Raw genomic sequence first — 19983 nt, 5'->3', positions numbered from 1 at the left:
AGCGCTGTCAGTTTCAGTCATACCCTCATTCATTCAAAGTCATGCAGTTCTGGACAGAGCGCTTTTCATTTTATTAGTAGGTTAAAGGTTGCTTATATACATGGTATTGAATAAAAACTTGGAGCAAGGTAAATTCTGCCACCTACAGATAATAATATGCATAGTCTAGTACAAGAAAGCCTGCGAGGAAGTAGCATTTTAATTGTAAAGAAGAGGGCTAATCCAATTATCATCTTTGAATGATTCTTGGAGCCATGTTGGCTAGAGAGGGGTTTAGAGTAAGGGGTTGGGGATCACATCTATTCAAGATTAGGCTTTAATATGAAAAACACTACTTTTGGTGTGAAAGTGTAAAAATGTTTTATCCTGTGGTATTTATGCAGTTTTGTTAGCTGTAACGCATGACTGCAGCTTTGAGTGGAATGTTGGCCTTGTTAAATGGAGCAGTGTACATAGCGTGTTATGCATGACTGCACTTTTGTGTGAAACATAACTGCACCTTTAAGTGGGTTGTAACCTGAGGTAATGCGCTTCTGAGTCAATTTGAATTGGGTGTTTAGCACACATAAGTTTGTAGTTAGCATTATATGCCATCATGAGCAGTGATATAATCATGAATAATTATTGATGGACATGAATTATGATATATCAGGTTGAATAGCCGGAGTTCAGAAGAAATAGTAGACATCTTATAGAAACCTATAAAATCCTAACAGGGCTAAACAGGATAAATACAGTAAGGCTGATCCTGCTGAGGGGGGAGTCCAGAACCAGAAGTCACAGTCTAAGGATACAGGGTAGACAAATTATGACCTGATACAAGGAGAAATTTCTTCATTCAGAGAGCGGTGAGTCCATGTTCTAAAGAAGGGTCACCAGATTCAAAATGTTGACTCTGCTTTTTCTTCACAAGTGCTGCCGGCCTGCTGAGTTTCTCCAGCAATTTCTGTTTTTGTTTCTGATTTCCTAGCATCTGCATTTCTTCTTTTTATTTTGGTGAGCCTGTGGAAATTGCTACCGCAGAAAGTAGCTGAGGCCAATACATTGTATGATTTCAAGAAGGAGTTGGATTAAGCTTTTGGGGTTGAAGGATGTTGGCAAAAGCATGAACAGGTTATTGAGTTGGATGATCAGTTATGATCATAATGAATAGTGGAGCAGACTTGATGGGCTGAATGGCCTATTCCTGCTGCTATTTTCTGTTTCTGTGTGCCCACTTTTACAGACATCTGATATTATATTCTGATAAAATATTTTGCGTTTTTAATTTTCTTGCAGCCCCAGCCTCACTGACCCTGGAGCCAAAGGCAGTGCATTGTACCCTCATCTTCCCTGAGGCATGAGACACAGTGACACAGCATTACAACTTCCTGACAATCCGGAGAGATTTGACGTGGCGTTGTGTGCACTGGGGTCACAGGGATTTACCTCGGGGAAACATTACTGGGAAGTGGAAGTTGGGGACAAGACTGAGTGGAATGTGGGCGTGGTCAGAGAGTTTGCAAATTGGAAGGGGATTCTGAAATAAATAGAGAGGGGGAGGCGGATGAAAGGTGGATAAAGGAGCAGATAGGTGGAGAGGAGACGGACAGGTCAAGGAGGCAGGGTTGGAGCCAGTAAAGGTGAGTGGACGTGGGGAGTTAGGGAGGGGGTTTGTCAGTCAAGGGAAGACGGACAGGTCAAGGAGGCGGGGCTGAGGCCTGTAGGTAGGAGGTGGGAGTTGAGGTGGGAGGAGCGGATAGGTGGGAGAAAAGACGGAGGCCAGGGAGGCGGGGATGGAGCCAGAATGAGTGTAGGTGGGGAGTTAGGATGGGGGTTGGTCAGTCAGGGGAAGACGGTCAGGTCAAGGAGGCGGGTACGAGGCTGGTAAGTAGGAGGTGGGGGTGGGGGTTGAGGTGGGAGGAGGGGATAGGAGGGAGGAAGGACAGACAGGTCAGGGAGGCGGGGACGAGCTGGGCTGGTTTTGGGATGAGATTGGGGGTTGGGAGATTTTGAAGCTTGTGAAGTCCACATTGATACCATTGGGCTGCAGGGTTCCCAAGCAAAATATGAGGTGCTGTTCCTGCAACCTTCAGGTGGCATCGTTGTGGCACTGGAGGAGGCCCAGGATGGACATGTCATCTGAGGAATGGGAGGGGAAGTTGAAGTGTTTCGCGATTGGGAGGTGCAGTCGTTTGTCACGAACCAAGCGTAGGTGTTCTGCAAAGCAGTCTCCAAGCCTCCGCTTGGTTTCCCCGATGTAGAGGAGGCCACATCGGGAACAGCGGATATAGTAGACCACATTAGCGGATGTGCAGGTGAACATCTGGTTAATGTGGAAGGTTTTCTTGGGGTCTTGGGTGGAGGTGAGTGGGGAGGTGTCGGGGCAGGTGTAGCACTTCCTGCAGTTGCAGGGAAAAGTGCCGGGTGTGGTGGGGTTGGTGGGGAGTGTGGAGCAGACAAGGGAGTCACGGAGCGAGCTGTCCCTCCGGAAGGCAGATAAGGGTGGGGAGGGAATAATGTCCTTGATAGTGGGGTCAGATTGCAGGTGGCAGAAGTGGCAGAGTTTCCAGTAATAGCTATTCACCCTCCCAGCCGGATTGTTATTGACTCCTTTGTCTGTCCAACTGTTCTTCTCTGTCTTTGGGCTCTATCCCTACCTATTGTTTGCTCCTCATTCCCTCCTCCCACCTTATCCTCTGGTTAGTTTGGACAGAGTCAATCTACAATTTTTGTTTCCTTGACATGCTACTGTACATAACCAAACTGCATTTGTGGCTGTACATTTATTTATGAATAAAATATATTTTTGAAATTGAAAAAAAGACAAATCTTAGCTACAAAAAGAGAGAAATAAAGAAAGAAAGCTAGAAGTTCTACATTACAGTTCTTTGTGTAAGTTAAGGGAAATAACATTACAGTCCCTCGATAGCCTGCAATTGCTCCACGCTGATCCCCATCCGTGACTGGCTCCAATATCATCATCGCCACTCTGTCCGCAAGATAAATTAGAAAGCAAGTTTTTGAAAAATTAAAAAGAGAAGAATGAGAAAAGTGGGGGGAAAAAGGAAGTGGATGGAAAGGGCGAGCCCTGGGCTGAGATAATGAGTGGAATCCTGTGAGTAGAATTGATTCATGCCATTTGCAGATATAAACACCTTAAGACAAACTCGCTCCTAGTTTTAAACATCCGATGGGGGAAATTCCATTCTTTCTTCATGCCTGTCTAGCGACCAGACACACCTTTCTTCCCTCTGGAGAATTAAAACCTAACCACTGAGAAAAGCCAGATCGCGATGCGTGGTCCAAAACAAGCTGAAAGAAACGAAACTGAATGTGGCGCAGAGACAGAACTGCAGAACTGCCTGTGAGATGGCCGCTCGTAAACCGATCTTACCACCGAGCAAGGATTTAACCTGCTCCCTCTGCCTGTCTCTATTTGTGGAGCCCGTGAAGCTGGACTGTTGTCACAACTTTTGTAAATCCTGCATCCTGAAGATTTGGGGGAAACATCGTCGGGTGGTGTCCTGTCCACAATGCCGCGTGGTTCTCTACAGGAGAGGTTACACCAGTAACAGGACCCTGTCCAATCTCTGCGAGTCAGCTCGACAGCTCGAATCGAAGCTGAAGCTGGACGCGGAGCTGCCTGGCCGTGAGGAACAAGGGGAGAAGCTGAACCAGGACAGGGAGAGGGACCAATCCCTCTGTCAGGAACACGGGCAGAAGCTGGTGCTGTTCTGTGAGGACGATGAGATTCTGGTCTGTGTCAATTGTGTGGATTCTCCCCCACATTCCGATCACAGGTTCCTGCCCTTGGAGAAGTCTGTTCGAAAGTATAAGGTAAGGGAGAGAGTGAATTAACCCATCTCACTGTTTATTGGACAGTGTGGGCAAAGACGAACGACTTTCACTAGTTGGGATTCTCGAACTAGGGAGCATACTCTGCGACTTAGGGACAGACCATTCAGGAGAGATGTTAGAAAGCACTTCTACACACAAAGGGTGGTCATTGTTTGGAACTCTCTTCCCGGTGGCTCAGTGGTTAGCACCGCTGCCTCACAGCGCCAGGGGCCCAGGTCGATTCTAACCCTGGGGACTGGTTGTGTGGAGTTTGCACGTTCTCCCCGTGTATGTGTGGGTTTCCTCCCTCCTTCCAAAGATGTCTAGGTTAAGTGGACCGGCCACGCTGAATTGCCCATAGTGTTCAGGGATCTGCGGGTTAGGTGGATTAGCCATGGTGTATATATGCGGATAGGGTGAGATGCTCTTTGGAGGGTTCGTGTAGACTCAATGGGCCAAATGGACTCTACCTACACTGCCCTGTAAAGTGTGTTACAAATGGCAGTTATTAATTTTAATTCTGAGATAGAGAATTTTTTAAATTAAGCAAAGCTTCTATGGGATATGGGCCAAAGGCATATATGTGGAGTTAGGCCACAGATCAGATATGATTTCATTGAATGGTGGGACAGGCTTGAGAAGCTGAATGGCCTAATCCTGTTCCTAGATTCCTAATTATTGCTGTTTGACAGAGGGTCTTACGGCACAATGGCAGTGACCCTACCTCTGCGACCGGAAGCGCAGGTTCACGTGTGTAATAACATCACTGAACAGGTTGATGCGAAAATATCTGGAACCGTTTGAAATAAATGAATGAATTTATTTCAGCCTTGCTGTTTTTTAATCTGATACTGATGTTTGACGGTGAGAACTCTGAGATAACTTGTTTACTGTGTCACACTATTGGAAACTAATGTGTCACAGCCTAGTTTTAAATTAACATAATCTTAATACAACTTCAAGTTGGAGTTTGTTTCAGTACAGGCTGCATTTATTGCTGTCGATTGGGGAACCAACTGTATTTGACCATAAGACTATAAGAAATAGGAACAGAAGTAGGCCATTCAGCCCCTCGACCCTGCTCCACCACGCAATAAAATCACAGCTGATCTGATACTCCTTACTCTTGCCCTTTATCATACATAATTGCTCTACTGATCAATTATCTATCTCAGCCTTAAATATACACAAGGACTCTGACCCACAGTTCTCTGTGGCAAGGAGTTCCAAAGAAATTCCTCTTTATCTCAGACTTAAATTGGCACCCCTTAATTCTGAGACTATTCCCTTCTGGTGCTAAACTCTCCCAGGAAGGGAAACATTGTCTCAGCATTTACCCTGTCAAGCCCTTTAGGAATCCTATACTTTTCAATGAGATCACCGTTCATTCTTCTAAACTCCAGTTAAGTTGATTCCCAACCTGTTTAGCCTTTGCTCATTCGAAAATCCCTCCATACCGGGGGATCATCCAAGTGAAACTCCTCCAAACTGCCTGCTATGAAATAGTATCTTTCCAAAAATAAGGGAACCAAAACTGCTCACAATACCAGCACCTTGTACACGTGCAATAAGACTTCTCTACCATTACATTTCAACCTTCTCAAAATAAGGGCCAATATTTGATTAGACTTCCTGATTACTTGCTGCACCTGTATGTTAGCTTTTTGTGTTTTAGAACATAGAACATAGAACAGTACAGCACAGTACAGGCCCTTCGGCCCACGATGTTGTGCCAAACTTTTATCCGAAACCTAAGGTCTATCTAACCTCCACCGCTACCTTATACTATCATTTGCTGCTTCTTCTGTTGTTTGTACACTCTGACACTCTGTCTGTTCCTGTTGCTTCCTGTCCAGTGTATTGATGTAGGCTGTATTGATTTTGCAAAATCCTGTCAACTGTTTCAGAGCAGTACAGGAAACAGTAAAGGAACTTGTGGTTTGAGAAACGTACAGAAGATGAAAATACGGAAACACCTGATTTTAAGCAGTCAATACATTTGCGAAAACGACTACTTACGTCAGAACTAATCATCAATGAAGCAAGCGATTAATTTGTACACAAATACCCACGAGTCCTTTTGTGTTGCAGCATGGTGTAGTTTTTCTCCATTTAAATTGTACACTGTTATTTTGTTCCCCCTTTCAAAATGATATTCCAAATATACATGCAATTTACTCAGGATTTCAAAGATTACCCATTTTATTCCAGAGCCTGATTTGGAGAATCTTTGATATATGTCTCCATAAAATATGTTTCATTTGATTTGGAGAACAAAAAACTGCATAGAATATTCAATCTGTAGTGTACAAGGCCTTGGACAATTATAGCAAATATTCTTTATTCTTGGACATGATACTGCAATCCCCTTGCAGTAAAGGTCCACATGCCATTATTTTCTAATTGCTTTGAGCTTTCTGCACTCCTAGTACACCTCTCTCTGAGAACCAAGCACCAGTTAGAACCAGAAGCCTACCCATAAGTTGATTCATCACAATCCAATCATTTAAAATCTTGTAATGATCTGGGGATATCCAATTGAACCCTGTCAACTTTGTTGCAATACCTTAAAATCCATGATATTGTCCACCTTGGGATGGTTAGCAGTCTTCCAAACTCTACCAGAGTCTGGCTATATATCGTAAATATTCAACAAATGATCTTTTTTTGTAAATGCCATCCAAGACTCCAAAAAGAAGGTCCAAGCCTTCAACCACATCCATTTTTCTAGCTCACAAAATACTTTCTTTTCTTTCTGGTAAGAAAACATAATGCCATAAGGCCATACCTTGTTTTCTCATTGGTCCCCTTATCCATTTCATTCTTCCATTGGACATATGGTTCAGAATACAGCAACATTGGAGTGTAATTTTCATCTTAATATCCAGCTTTTGTATCTAGCTCACCCTTAAGTACTGACGTGGTTTGATTTGATTTGATTTATTGTAGTTGCATATACCTAAGTACAATGAAAAGCTTTGTTTGCGAGTAGTACAGGCAGATCATAGCAAACAAGGACATACAGATCATAGGGTGCTTAGACACAGTAAGGAATACAAAGTTATACAGAGTGAGGAATACAAGGTACTGTAGCACAATCCAGTAAAACAATACAATTTGTGAAGGATTAAACTAGAGAGAGTCCTTGCTCAGTTTGAATCTTATTTACAGCATTATGTATTACGACTCCACACAACTGCCACATATTTAGACTGTACCTAATATCCAACACAGACATACAATTAACACTGTCTACCCTATCAAATTCATTCATATAACTTTATATACCATAAAGCTATTGTTAGTTTCAAGCCTTGTCTGGTCTGGTCAAATTCTTCTTGTTCTGCCTTTTACACAACACTAGTGCCACATGACACATTCCCTGATAATGTCCTCACAGTTTCTGATACAATATATTACAGTAAATATTGCAATGGATCATTGTATGGTTTAATTCATTTTTAGGACCCATTGAAATCAATCTTAAATTCCATGAAGGCTAGAGAAAAAATCGAAAGAGAATTAAAGCAGCAGCAGGAGAGGGAGATTTCCGAATTGAATATGAGTATTACTTTTGCTTCCTATAATTACTGTTACCCTTTAGCAACCCACTGTTTAAACAATCTTTTTCACTACCTTAGGAATTCATATCATCCCTGGAGCAAGACATCTCTGCACAATTTGCCAAAATCCATCGATATCTTGAAGACAAAGAGGGCTTAATTGAAGAACTGAGGAGACTGAAGGAGGAAGATCTGCAACCAATAGAAGAGAATCTGAAAAGAATTGAGGAAGAGGTAACATCCCTTGAGGGGAATATAGTGAAGCTTGGTACACATGTTGAGCAGCAAGACAGCATCTCTTTTCTCAAGGTGACTTTTTATAACACCGTGTTGGAACTGTTGGTGTAATTGTAAACAATACTTTATACTTAGGATGCAAACTGCATTACAGCAATTAAGACCACAGCAGACAAATCCACAGTTTGGTCTTTGAATTCTGAATTTATGGAGGTTGTTGAGCACTTGTTTAGTTTTAATTTTGAGTACAAACACAACTAATCAGAAACAACGCTTTAGCTTTCAGCACGATCAAATGTTAATTTGTTACACGACTGTTTCTGAAAGTTACTCAGTAAATTGTGACAAAGTTTTTCAGTGATAATAATTCTGGTGTCTCTGCTATAAGAAGGATGTTGTGAAACTTGAAAGTGTTCAGAAAAGATATACAAGGATGTTACCAGGGTTGGAGGGTTTGAGCTATAGGGAGGGGCTGAATAGGCTGGGGCTAATTTCCCTGGAGCGTTGGAGGCTGAGACGTGACCTTGTACAGTCTCATCAAATCATGAGTGGCATGGATTGGGTGAACAGCCAAGGTCTTTTCCCTGGAGTAGGGGATTCCAAAACTAGAGGGTGTAGGTTTAAGGTGAAGGGGAAAGAATAATAAGGGACCTAAAGAATCTTATTCATGCAGAAGGTGGTGTGCGTATGCCAGAGGAAGTGGTGGAAGCTATACAATTACAACATTTAAAAGGCATCTGAATGAGTATATGTATAGGAATGGTTTAGAGGGATATGTGCCAACTACGGGAAAATGGGACTAGATTAATTCAGAAAATCTGGTCAGCATGAATGAGTTGGACTGAAGGGTCTGTTTTCATGCTGTTTTCATGCTGTACAGCTCTATGACTCTATAACTCTAACATGCAGATGCAATGATTAAAAGTGGATAACGAGAATAAAAAATACTTAAAAGATGAAAGTAAACTCATTCCATTATTGCTGTAGGCTAGTGACTTGCTAGTAGGTTCTGTTTCCAAAAGTAAAGATAAATAATCAGCAGCTACAATTGGCTTCTATTGTGGAGTAGTTAGATGGACCGATTATTATTGTGGAGTTCGAGGATAAACTACTTGCACCTCCAGTGGTAACCTCCCCACTCCCTGAGGTTTTGAAGTGTCTGAAGCTCACCCTCTTGCTCATAAACTCTGAGCCAAAGCTTCTCAGGCATTTGCTGCAGATGTGCTTGGCCTGGATCACACTGGCATCTAGGAGGTCCCACACTCTGCAATTACAGCTCGTCACCCCGATGTGCTTGCACAGATTTCCAGACTGTATCTGTTAGGAAGGGTCTCAGATTGGAAGTCTGGACCTGAAATTCCTGGGAAGTTAAGTAGGTAATCTTAATCGGAAATAGGGATTTCGACCCAGACCTGAAGACTGGGGCCATTTATGCATTGGGCTGTCGTCACTGAGAAGTAAGGTAATGAAGTGAAAAACAGAGGGGTGAATCCATGGTGTTAGGGTCTTAACCTTTAGGAAAGACTGGACAGACCTATACATTTCACTGCGGAAAGAAGAGAGTATTGATTTTGGCTGATAGTGTAACTGGTCAGACATCAGCTCAGTCTCGCTGCATACACCCACTGCAATAGGGCAGCACGGTGGCTCAGTGGTTAGCACTGATATCTCACAGTGCCATCAACCCTGGTTTGATTCCAGCCTCAGTTGATTGTCTGTGCGGAGTTTGCATATTCTCCTCATGTCTGTCTGTGTTTCCTCCGGGTGCTCTGGTGTTCTCCCACAGTCGAAATATGTGCAGGTTAGGGGGATTGGCCATGCTAAATTGCACATAGTGTCCAGGGATGTGCAAGCTAGGTGAATTAGGTATGAGAAATATAGGGTTACATGCATGGGGTAGGGGAGTGGGTCTGGGTGGGACCCTCTTCAGAGGGTCAGTGCAGACTTGATGGGCTGAAAGGCCTACTTCCACACTGTAGAGATTCTGTGATTCTACATTGAACTCAAAATCAACAAGAATGGGATAGTATTTATGGGGTTGAGTGAACCAATACCATCTGCGTTACATAATTACACAAAGTCAACATAAACTCCACTGTGTGTGTATGTCTCAGAGGGAGAAGAGAGGTTTTATTGAGACATGATGTTGAACAGGACAGAGAATGCAACCCAATATTAAAATTTAATTGTTAGAGAAGGCAATCTCGATATGGGACTGACATCAAGAATATTATCTAATTCAACAGTCATGAACAAATGGAATGAGCTAATGGATAGAATTAGGAGAGAAACTGACCAAATGATGCAAGATGGGGAATGCTTGTTAGTCTGACTAGATGGAGGAATGGCTTCCTTCCCCCAATAACATCCTCACCGTCTAAATATCTCCCACAGGCTCTAGTACTGAGGTTGCCCCATTGAGGGCTTTGCTATCCGTCCCTTAGTTTCTCCTTCCCACTTCTTGTTTGTCCTGGGAATAGTGACATGTTTGAACCTGATAGGTGATGCCCATTCAAAGATGGAGCAATAGGAGATTATTTAACTGTGCGGGAATCACAGTGGGTGAACCTAATTCTGATGTGTATACAAGTACGTCCTATCCCATAATTGCCTGGGTGAATAGGATTTGGAACACAAGATTCACAGACACAATCTCTGTGTCAGGGGGATGCTGAGGCTGAGAATGTGGAATGATTTGTCCCAGCTTAGGGCTGCTCTGAAGTTCTCAGAAAGTGAAGACCAAAAATAGAGAAAATTGAGATCAAAATGAAAATGAGTGAATGAGCAGTGGAGCAAAGACCATGAAATCTTGACAGGTGCATTTGAGGCGTAAGGGGTGGAGATAGGGAGCAGTAACTGGTCTGCTATCACATCACTAGTGAAAATGCTACGAGCACAGTTTCACGTTTTACTAAAACCACTGATTATTGAATGTGTTAAAATGTAAAATCAAGACAGCATTGTGTACTGATTAAACCATTTCTGATATTTCATTGTCCTGCAGGAACTGAAAAGATTAAGATAAAGGTGAGTAGTATTTATGTGTATACACATTTTTACACTGTGATCAATTGGTTGTTGTGCGACAAAATCAATTCTATTTAAACAGATACTTGCACAAAGAGAAGGAAGAGGATGAAGAGGACATTTCATGGAGCAATGAAGATAATGAAATACTGATATTTCCAAGAAGGAATTACAGAAGATATCACGGCCCATTACTTTACTCAGTGTGGAAGGAATTGAGGCAGATCATCTCTCCATGTAAGAAATTCACAACTTCGTATCCACTCTCTGTGGAGTTTTTTGCTCTCTTCCATCCCCTCCTTCTCCTGAAAGTGTTGCCTGTAGTGGGTACAGTTTGCTGGGGTAGCTTCTTGGATTTCTTCTTAGGGATTTCTTCTTCAAGTGGAACCACTGATTGAGTGATTCAAACACGACAGCATCAGAACATTTTATTTGATATTCAAACAGTCAGCTAGGATTCAAGATTGGGATCCTGTATTTGCTGATCGATTTGCAATTTGAAGTCTGAGAATAATGGTACGGTGGCTCAGTGGTTAGCACTGCCTCCTCACAGTGCCAGGGACCTGGGTTCGATTCCACTCTCGGGTGACTGTGTGGATTTTGCACATTGTCCCTGTGTCTATGTTGTTCTCTGCTGAGTGCTCTAGTTTCTTCCCACAGTCCAAAGGTGTGCAGGTTGGATTGGGTGGATGGGCCATGCTAAATTTCCCATAGTGTCCAGGCTAGGTGGGTTATTCAAGGTAAATGCGGGGTTATGGGACTAGGGTGGGAGGCTGAGTCGGATTGGGATGCTCTTCTGTGGATCAGTGCAGACTCAATGGATCAAATTTCCACACTAATGATTCTGTAATAACTTGAACTGCACATTGTACCCAGCCTATAATAGTAACCAAAAGAAGAGGAGCCAGATTCAAAATGTTAATGTTGCTTCTCTTTGCACAGAAGTTGTGAGGCTGGCTGCATTTCTCCAGCAGTCTCTATGCTAGTTGCTATTGTATCTGTCCACTGCTCAGAACAGACTGGAGTCCGGGAATTATATATACCTGCATATCTAATTCACTCTGCAATATTTCTAATGCAAAAATTCTGAGCTGGGTGCTGAGTCCAGGCATGAAGGCAAGAAATATTAACTCGTGTCTGTCTGCCTTCCTCTCTATAAAATATTTGACATGATTTCTATTTTCTTTCAGTTCCAGTTTCACTGACCATGAATCCAGGCACAGCTCACCGTAGCCTCATCCTGTCTAAGGATTTGACCAGTGTGACAATCAGTCCTAGAAAAAACCTGCAGCTGCCTGATAACTCAGAGAGATTTGATCAATATCCATATGTCCTGGGGTCACAGGGATTCACATCAGGGAAGCACTACTGGGAGGTGGATGTTAGCAACAAGACTGAGTGGGACATTGGTGTGACCAGAGAGTCAGCAAATAGGAAGGGAAAGATAAACCTGCAACCTAAAGATGGGTACTGGGTTGTGGGGTTGACAAATGGGAATGGATACAGAGCCAGACAGCACTCAGTAATTCCCCTGACTCTGAATGTGAAGCCTGGAACCATTGGAGTTTACCTGGACTATGAAGGAGGACTGGTGACCTTTTACAATGCTGATGATATGTCCGTTCTCTACACATACTCTGACACATTCACCGAGAAACTCTTTGCTTTTTTCTGTGCTGGATCCTACCATGAAGTTAGAAATATTGCTCCTCTTAAACTGTGTCATGGTAAACCATAGATCTCAAACCTGGCATGATAGACATTGAGGGATTGATATTAATCTTTTTGTGACAATATCCTGCTCTAATGTTGATCTCTCTCTGCACTTCCTTAGCAGCTGTAGCCTGCACTTGTGTAGTATAATCTGCTTGTGAAGCACATAAGACAACACTTTTCAGTGTACCTCAGATTGTCACACAGTAATAAATCAAATCAAATCAAATTTATCACTGTCTCTCTGGGGCTCCCTGGGTAATGAAATCTCAAGAACTAACTGTAAGACAGAACAACGAAGTCCAGCACAAAGTATTTTTCTAGTACTGCTTGTGATCTGGAAGGAGCAGTAAGCTAACACATGATCGCACTGCCTCCATTGCCCACCACCCCAAAAAAAAACTAATCTTGTGCCAATTGCTGAACATCATCACAGTTGGAAAACAGAAATTGCTGGAGGAACTCCAGTGCCAAAATATACAATGAACTTTTTGCAGAATATCTTCAGTGATGAAAGAGGCCATTCAGACCATCGAGTCCGCACCAACCCTCTGAAGCATCCCACCCAGACCTCTACTCTATCCCTGTAACCCCATATTGACCATAGCTAGCCCACCTCGCCTGCACAACATGGGGCAATTTTCTTTTACCATGGCCGATCCACCTAACCAGTACGTCTTTGGATTGTGGGAGGAAACAACAGATACATTAGAAGAAACTGCTGGCTCATACAGAAAACAAGTTTTTTTAATTGTGCTGTCTGTGGCCTGTATGATCACAGGACTCATCCAAGGTCATGCAGCTTGTCGAGTATCATCAACACTTTTAGCCCTTCAGCCCATCCTATACAGTCTATCTTCCCATGCAGCTGTTGAATATCATCATTAACTTTTAGCCCTTTGGCCCATCTGATACAATCCACCCCTGATGATATCTGACAGTGTATATTACAATTGCAAATGCAGATGCAAATCAGCGATTGCCGCGCAAGAACATCTAATGAGAGTATGTAACCTACACTAGAAGAGTAAAACCACAATGAAAATAACTAGCATCAAAACGAAGAATACAACAATAGGACGTATCATAAAATTCATGATCACAGTGTCTTTTGGGGACCAACCCTTGCATATATTGTACACACGCACACCACCCCGATGTACAGTCAAAGCCGTAGTATACCAACAAGATGTGCCACCTGATTGAGGTACCAGAATATCGTCTACATTTTTTTCAGTTAATCTATTTACATAATTTGCTCTAAAATTCTGTATATTGCAGATCCAGGTTCCTTAATTTGTGTTTTTTTTTCTCAATTTCTGTCCACAGAATTCTTCACCACCCAAGTCTTAGCTCAGCCCTTTATCACAAACACTAACTGCCCTAACACATTAAAATTTCACCTCTTGGTTTAGTCATACCAATGCTCAAGATGAGGTATCTCTGTGTCATCTGAAGGGCCCTTTCACTCAGTCCATCACTATTTCTCCCAGAATCCTTACTCTTTCATTTCTGTAACATGTTGACATAATAGCCAATCACCCTTCTTATTTTGATTGTATATCATTTTACATCCCTTTCACTAATACTATTTACATTGTTTTAAAGTCAGTTTCTCTGTGGATTTGGTGTCAGTGTCTTATCATATAAACTTGTTTTTGTGCTCTTCCAAGCCACACTAATCCTTTTGTCAAGTAGGTGTACATGTCCGAGACCCGTTCTTCAGTGCATGTTTTCTGTATTGTCTTGTTTGTTACCTCCAAAGTAACATTCACTTTTGCACACTTACATCGGTATTCCAAGACCATGTCATGCATTCTTGACATGATCTTATCAAATGGTCTTTGAGGTTTTACTTGTCTTTCCACATATGGTCCTGATGCCTCGTGTAGTGGCTTGATCACCAATTCAATCTTTCTTAATAAAAAAGACAAGGACTCAAACATCATCAAGAGAAAGCTATCAATTTTGTGCTCTCATCTAAACTTTCTTTTCACTACTGTAATATTTTAACCTGAATTGCTGCTTCAACCCATTATCTGATTTTTTTTTGTCTTCTGCCATTAGTCTCTCCCTGAATTACTTCATCTCATCCAATTTTGCCATTTAACTATTACCATCATATCTGATTCCAGAGATCTGTAGAGATTTGATAGTCCAAGGAACATAACCTTATAATATTTTAAAATAGAAGTCAAGCATTTCTGTTTGATTCAGGTCCAGCATAGTTTGTTCTTTCTGTAAGACGATCCACCTTTTTTCTTAAAGTTACTTGACAATTCATTCTAGATATTTGATATATCTCAATGTAAATTTGTTCACGTTCAATGTTCTGTTTGCTCCCTTAAAGTTACTAACAACTTTTTTACATATTGAACCATTGAACTGCGTGTGTATGCATTTTATCATTTTCCAGAATCCCTTTAAATGTTTTAGAGTACCAAGGCATGTGAATCTTAATATCGTTTTTTTCATGACGTGCTTAAGTGTACCCAAATGGCTTTCAGATTCCTGACAATCACTACAATTAATATTTCCACAGTACTTTCCCAACACTGATATGTGTTATTGATGAATGGCTTGATGGATTCGGGGTGCCTAATCCATCACTGTATTGTAATGTTGAAATTATGCAAATGAGTTGTCAAACAAGCTCTATTTATTCCACATTAAGCAGAATGGGCTAATTAGTATTAATCCATGACGAATTCAAAGAGAAGGGGGTGGGGCATAAACTCCTGCATGTAATTATGTCATCCATCTCTCCTCCTCCTTGAATGAAGGAAAAGTCTACCCTTTGTCAAATTTACCTTTCCAAAACTTCTCACACACTGGGAGTTGCACTTTCGATATTCCAATATCTCAAAATCACTTGGATATTATCAATGAGTCCATCTTATCATCCAGAATTAAAGATTCACTCGTGCCAAAACAGTATTTGGAAGTCCATTCTTGCCAGTAAGTGAAATTCCAAACATGGTAATTTCTGGATCAAACTTAATGCTCCCAGATTCCCTGCACTGTGGTACTCAGCATAAAATGGGCGGCATCCTAGTCCATGACGACATCAGCCAAGAGGCCAAGGGGCTTCTGCTTGAAACATGGCCCCAAATCCTGCAATTTGGACACCAAGCAATATCTTATTATTCTCAAATATTGTGTGTTCTGTCCTCCTACCTGTTTTACCTTATTTGTTATTAGGGGTTGTGGTGTTAGTCCCTTCTCTGAAGATAGCTCTGGAGGTGGAGCATCCTCTTCCCCATCTGTCCATTCATACTCTGAATCAGATGAATACCAAATGTCTCCATCCCAATGGTGGGGGTCCTATTGTGAGGTTAATAACGTGTGCACTTTGACTGGCTCAACTTTCCCATTGTGCTGTTTTGCTCTGTTTTCTGTTGTACCGTCGCCAGATGGCACACTATCTGGTTCTGTTTCTCCTCTGCCCTCCGGGCTCTTTCCTGCGCTGTCTTAAACTGCTTCCATTGCGATAAGGTTACACTGTTCTACTGCCATCAATGTGGGCCTTCAAACTGCCTGTTCCTGGCCTGGCACTCTTCCAGTATCCCCACATGTAGAATGCAAACCTGTTAACAATATCCATCCTATTTGTGGTACACTGTCCTTGTTTCTGGGGAAGCCTGCCTCCTGCAAGCACTTGTGTAGGCAGCCTGTGTGACTAACCCTCCTTTCTCTCTTTTTCCCATTGTGACCATCAGCCATTCTTGCAGGGGCCCTAATTGTGCGAACAAATTAGCCGCAGACCCCGATTCCAGAGTTTGCCGCATTCCATACTGGAATTTGGAAGGTCGCCAGAGCCTTGGGTTGCCTTTCCCTTCTCTTAAATATTTTCCCGAAACTTAGTCCTGGTCGCCAAAAAGTGTCTTGGATCAGAGGCTGTATCCAAGCGGTGTTTTTTTCAGTTTGGTTAAATATAATTAAGAGGAGGCTGGACAACAGCAATTTGCATAAATATGAATGTTTATTAAGTAAGAATAATATTTATAATGGCAAATAACCAATGGTTACAGTTGTAATAATAAGTGGAAGATAAAAAGGGGGAAAAAAATCATACGTCCCTCTGACCATCGGGAACCCCTCGATTGATGGCTGGTCTGGGGCTGTTCCTGGCACTGTTCACGATCCTGGTCTGAGGTGAAGTCCAGCAGCCCTGGAACGAAACTTTCTCTCTCTCATACAGTATCACAAAACAACCAGTACAGAAAACAATGGATATGATAGACGAAACTGTTGGATTGTAGAGATAGCAAGTTTTTTAAAAATTGTGCTGTCTGCAGGACTCATCCAAGGTAATGCAGTTTGTTAAATACCATCAACAATTTTAGCCCTTTGGCGATAGAAGGAACTGCCGATGCTGGAGAATCTGAGATAACAAGGATGAACACAACAGGCCAGGCCAGGCCAGAGGAGCAGGAAAGCTGACATTTCGGGTCTGGATCCTTCTTCAGAAATGGGGGAGGGGAAGGGGACTCTGGAATAAACAGGGGGGGGGGGGGGGGAGGAAGGGTGGTGGATAAAGGAGCAGATAGGTGGAGAGAAGACAGACAGGTCAAGGAGGTGGGGGTGGAGCCAGTAAAGGTGAGTGTTGGTAGGGAGTTGGGATGGGGGTTGGTCAATTGAGGGAAGACGGACAGGTCACGGAGGCGGGGCTGAGGCTGGTAGGTAGGAGGTGGGGGTGGGTTTAGTCAGTGAGTTGGGAGGAGCGGATAGGTGGGAGAAAAGACGTACACGACAAGATGGGCTGATCTTGGGATGAGGTTGGGGGTGGGAGATTTTGAAGCTTGACCGTTGGGCTGCAGGGTTCCCAAGTGAAATATGAGTTGCTGTTCCTGCAGCCTCGAGTGGCATCGTTGTGGCACTGCAGGAGGCCCAGGATGGACATGTTGTCTGAGGAATGGGAGGGGGAGTTGAAATGGTTCGCGACTGGGAGGTGCAGTCGTTTGTCATGAACCAAGCGTAGGTGTTCTACAAAGCGGTCTCCAAGCCTCCGCTTGGTTTCCCCGATGTAGAGGAGGCCACAATGGGAACAGCGGATACAGTATACCACATTAGCGGATGTGCAGGTGAACATCTGTTTCATGTGGAAGGCCTTCTTGGGGCCTGGGATGGGGTGAGGGGGGAGGTGTGGGGGCAGGTGTAGCACTTCCTGCGGTTGCAGGGAAAAGTGCCGGGTGTGGTGGGGCTGGAGGGGAGTGTGGAGTGGACAAGGGAGTCACGGAGAGAGTGGTCCCTCCGGAAAGCAGATAAGGGTGGGGAGGGAAAAATGTCTTTGGTGGTGGGGTCAGATTGCAGGTGGCGGAAGTGCCGGAGGATGATGCGTTGGATCCGAAGCTTGGTGGGGTGGTACGTGAGGATGAGGGGTATTCTGTCTTTGTTGTTATTGTGGGGAGGGGGTGTGAGGGATGAGTTGGGGAAAACGCAAGAGATGCGGTCGAGGTCATTTTCGATCACTTTGGAGGGGAAATTGGGGTTCTTGAAAAACGAGGACATCTGAGATGTCTGGGAGTGGAATGTCTCATCTCCGGAGCAGATGCAGTGGAGGCGAAGGAATTGGGAATAGGGGATGGCATTCTTGCAGGAAGGTGGGTGAGAAAAGGTGTATTCTAGGTAGCTGTGGGAGTCTGTAGGCTTGAAGTAGACATCGGTTTCTAGGTGGTTACCAGAGGTGGAAACAGAGAGGTCCAGGAAGGAGAGAGAGGCATCGGAGGTGATCCAGGTGAACTTAAGGTTGGGGTGGAAGGTGTCAGTGAAGTGGATGAACTGTTCGAGCTCCTCGTGGGAGCATGAGGCGGCACCGATACAGTCATTGATATAACGGAGGAAGGGGTGGGGGATAGGGCCACTGTAGCTTTGGAAGAGGGATTGTTCCACGTATCCTACAAAGAGGCAGGCATAGTTTGGGCCCATGAGGGTACCCATGGCCACCCCCTTTGTCTGTAGGAAGTGGGAGGAATTGAAAGAGAAGTTGTTGAGGGTGAGGACAAGTTCGGCTAAGCGGATGAGGGTGTCAGTGGAGGGTGACTGGTCGGGCCTGCGGGACAGGAAGAAGCGGAGGGCCTTTAGGCAATCTGCATGGGGAATGCAAGTATATAGGAACGGGACATCCATGATGAAGGTGAGGTGTTGAGGACCAGGGAATCGGAAGTTTTGGATGAGGTGGAGGGCGTGGGTGGTGTCACGGATGTAGGTCGGGAGTTCCTGGACCGGGGGGGGAGGAGAAAACGGAGTTGAGATAAGTGGAGATAAGTTCAGCGGGGCAAGAGCAGGCAGAGACAATGGGTCAACCAGGGCAGTCAGGTTTATGGATTTTGGGAAGGAGATAGAAACGGGCAGTGTGGGGTTGGGGAACAATGAGGTTGGAGGCTGTGGGTGGGAGGTCACCTGAGGTGATGAGGTTGTGCATGGTCTGGGAGATGATGTTTTGGTGGTCAGGGGTAGAGTCATGATGAAGGGGGCAATAGGAGGAGGTGCCAGAGAGTTGGCGCCTGGCCTCGGCGATGTAAAGGTCAGTGCACCATACTACAACTGCGCCTCCCTTGTCCATGGGTTTGATAGTGAGGTTAGGGTTGGAGCCCTTCAGCCCTTCCTATGTAATCTATCTTCTCATCCAGCTGTCGAATGTCATCACTACCTTATTGGCCTTTGGCCCATCCTATGCGGTCCGCACCCACATCAAATGCTCTTCAAATTCCTGCCCTCTCCCCCGATTTGCATTTTCAATCCACCGTCTCTCCCAGCCCAAGAATTTGTGGTTCATACGTTCAAATAAAAACCTATCTCTATTTTGGGTAGGCAAACTCTGCAGTGTTCCTTTAAGAAGTCTGATCAGGAAGTGAGTTTCACAACAAATTGGGAGAAACGAAACTGAAGGGAAAGTAAGCGCCAGGAAAAGAAGCAGGCAGTGAGATGGCCGTCAGTAAACACTTCTTATCCCTGAATGAGGATTTGACCTGCTCCATCTGCCAGGCTCTGTTTGTGGAGCCGGTGCGGTTGCACTGTGAGCACAATTTCTGTAAATCCTGCATTCAAAAATGCTGGGGGAAGCAGCGCCAGGCGGTGTCCTGCCCGCAATGTCAGCTCGTTCTACCCCGGAGAAGTTACACCAGTAACAGGGTGCTGGCCAGTCTCTGTGAGAAGACCCGGCAACTGGATCTGAACCAGAAGCTGGAGGGGGATCGCTCTGACTGTGAGGGACATGGGGAGAGTGTGAACCAGGAGTGTGAGGAACACGGAGAGAAGCTGATCCTGTTCTGTGAGGAGGATGAGATTCTGATCTGCGCCAGTTGTGTAGATTCCCACCTCCATTCAAATCACAGGTTCCTGCCCGTCCAGCAGGTAGTTCAAAAGTACAAGGTAAGGGGAGAGAGAGAGTTACCCAGCTCCGCTCTTCATTTTTAATAAGGCAGTTTAAAGTACCTGGTAAATTTTGCTCAGACCATGTGTTCGCTCATTCTCAGTCCAATGCTGACCTCTTCCAGTCAGAAATCAGAATTGCACAATGATTATGGCTATTCGGGCCAACGTATCTGCATCTGTGCTGTTACCTAGTGCTAAATTCCTGCCTTTTCCCCATTGGCGTGCACACCATTTCTGTCCAAAAAAA

General features: G+C 44.0%; 2 protein-coding genes across 5 annotated transcripts in view; one reads left to right on the top strand and one right to left on the bottom strand.

Moving 5' to 3' along the window:
• The window catches only part of LOC109924684, a 139816-nt gene that overhangs the window by 58176 nt on the left and 61657 nt on the right, over positions 1-19983 (bottom strand). The gene's annotated exons all lie outside the window — the stretch shown is intronic.
• Positions 3076-12588, top strand: LOC109915777 (zinc-binding protein A33-like). Its single transcript, XM_048616868.1, is given in 5 exon segments — positions 3076-3819; positions 7461-7691; positions 10624-10646; positions 10729-10883; positions 11837-12588. Coding segments are annotated over 5 exon segments (1425 nt in total). The 5' UTR covers positions 3076-3351; the 3' UTR covers positions 12385-12588.

This window comes from Rhincodon typus, chromosome 35 (genome assembly GCF_021869965.1).
Source record: "Rhincodon typus isolate 14 chromosome 35, sRhiTyp1.1, whole genome shotgun sequence".
Classification (NCBI taxonomy): domain Eukaryota; kingdom Metazoa; phylum Chordata; class Chondrichthyes; order Orectolobiformes; family Rhincodontidae; genus Rhincodon; species Rhincodon typus.
This window is presented reverse-complemented; position numbering and strand designations above follow the sequence as displayed.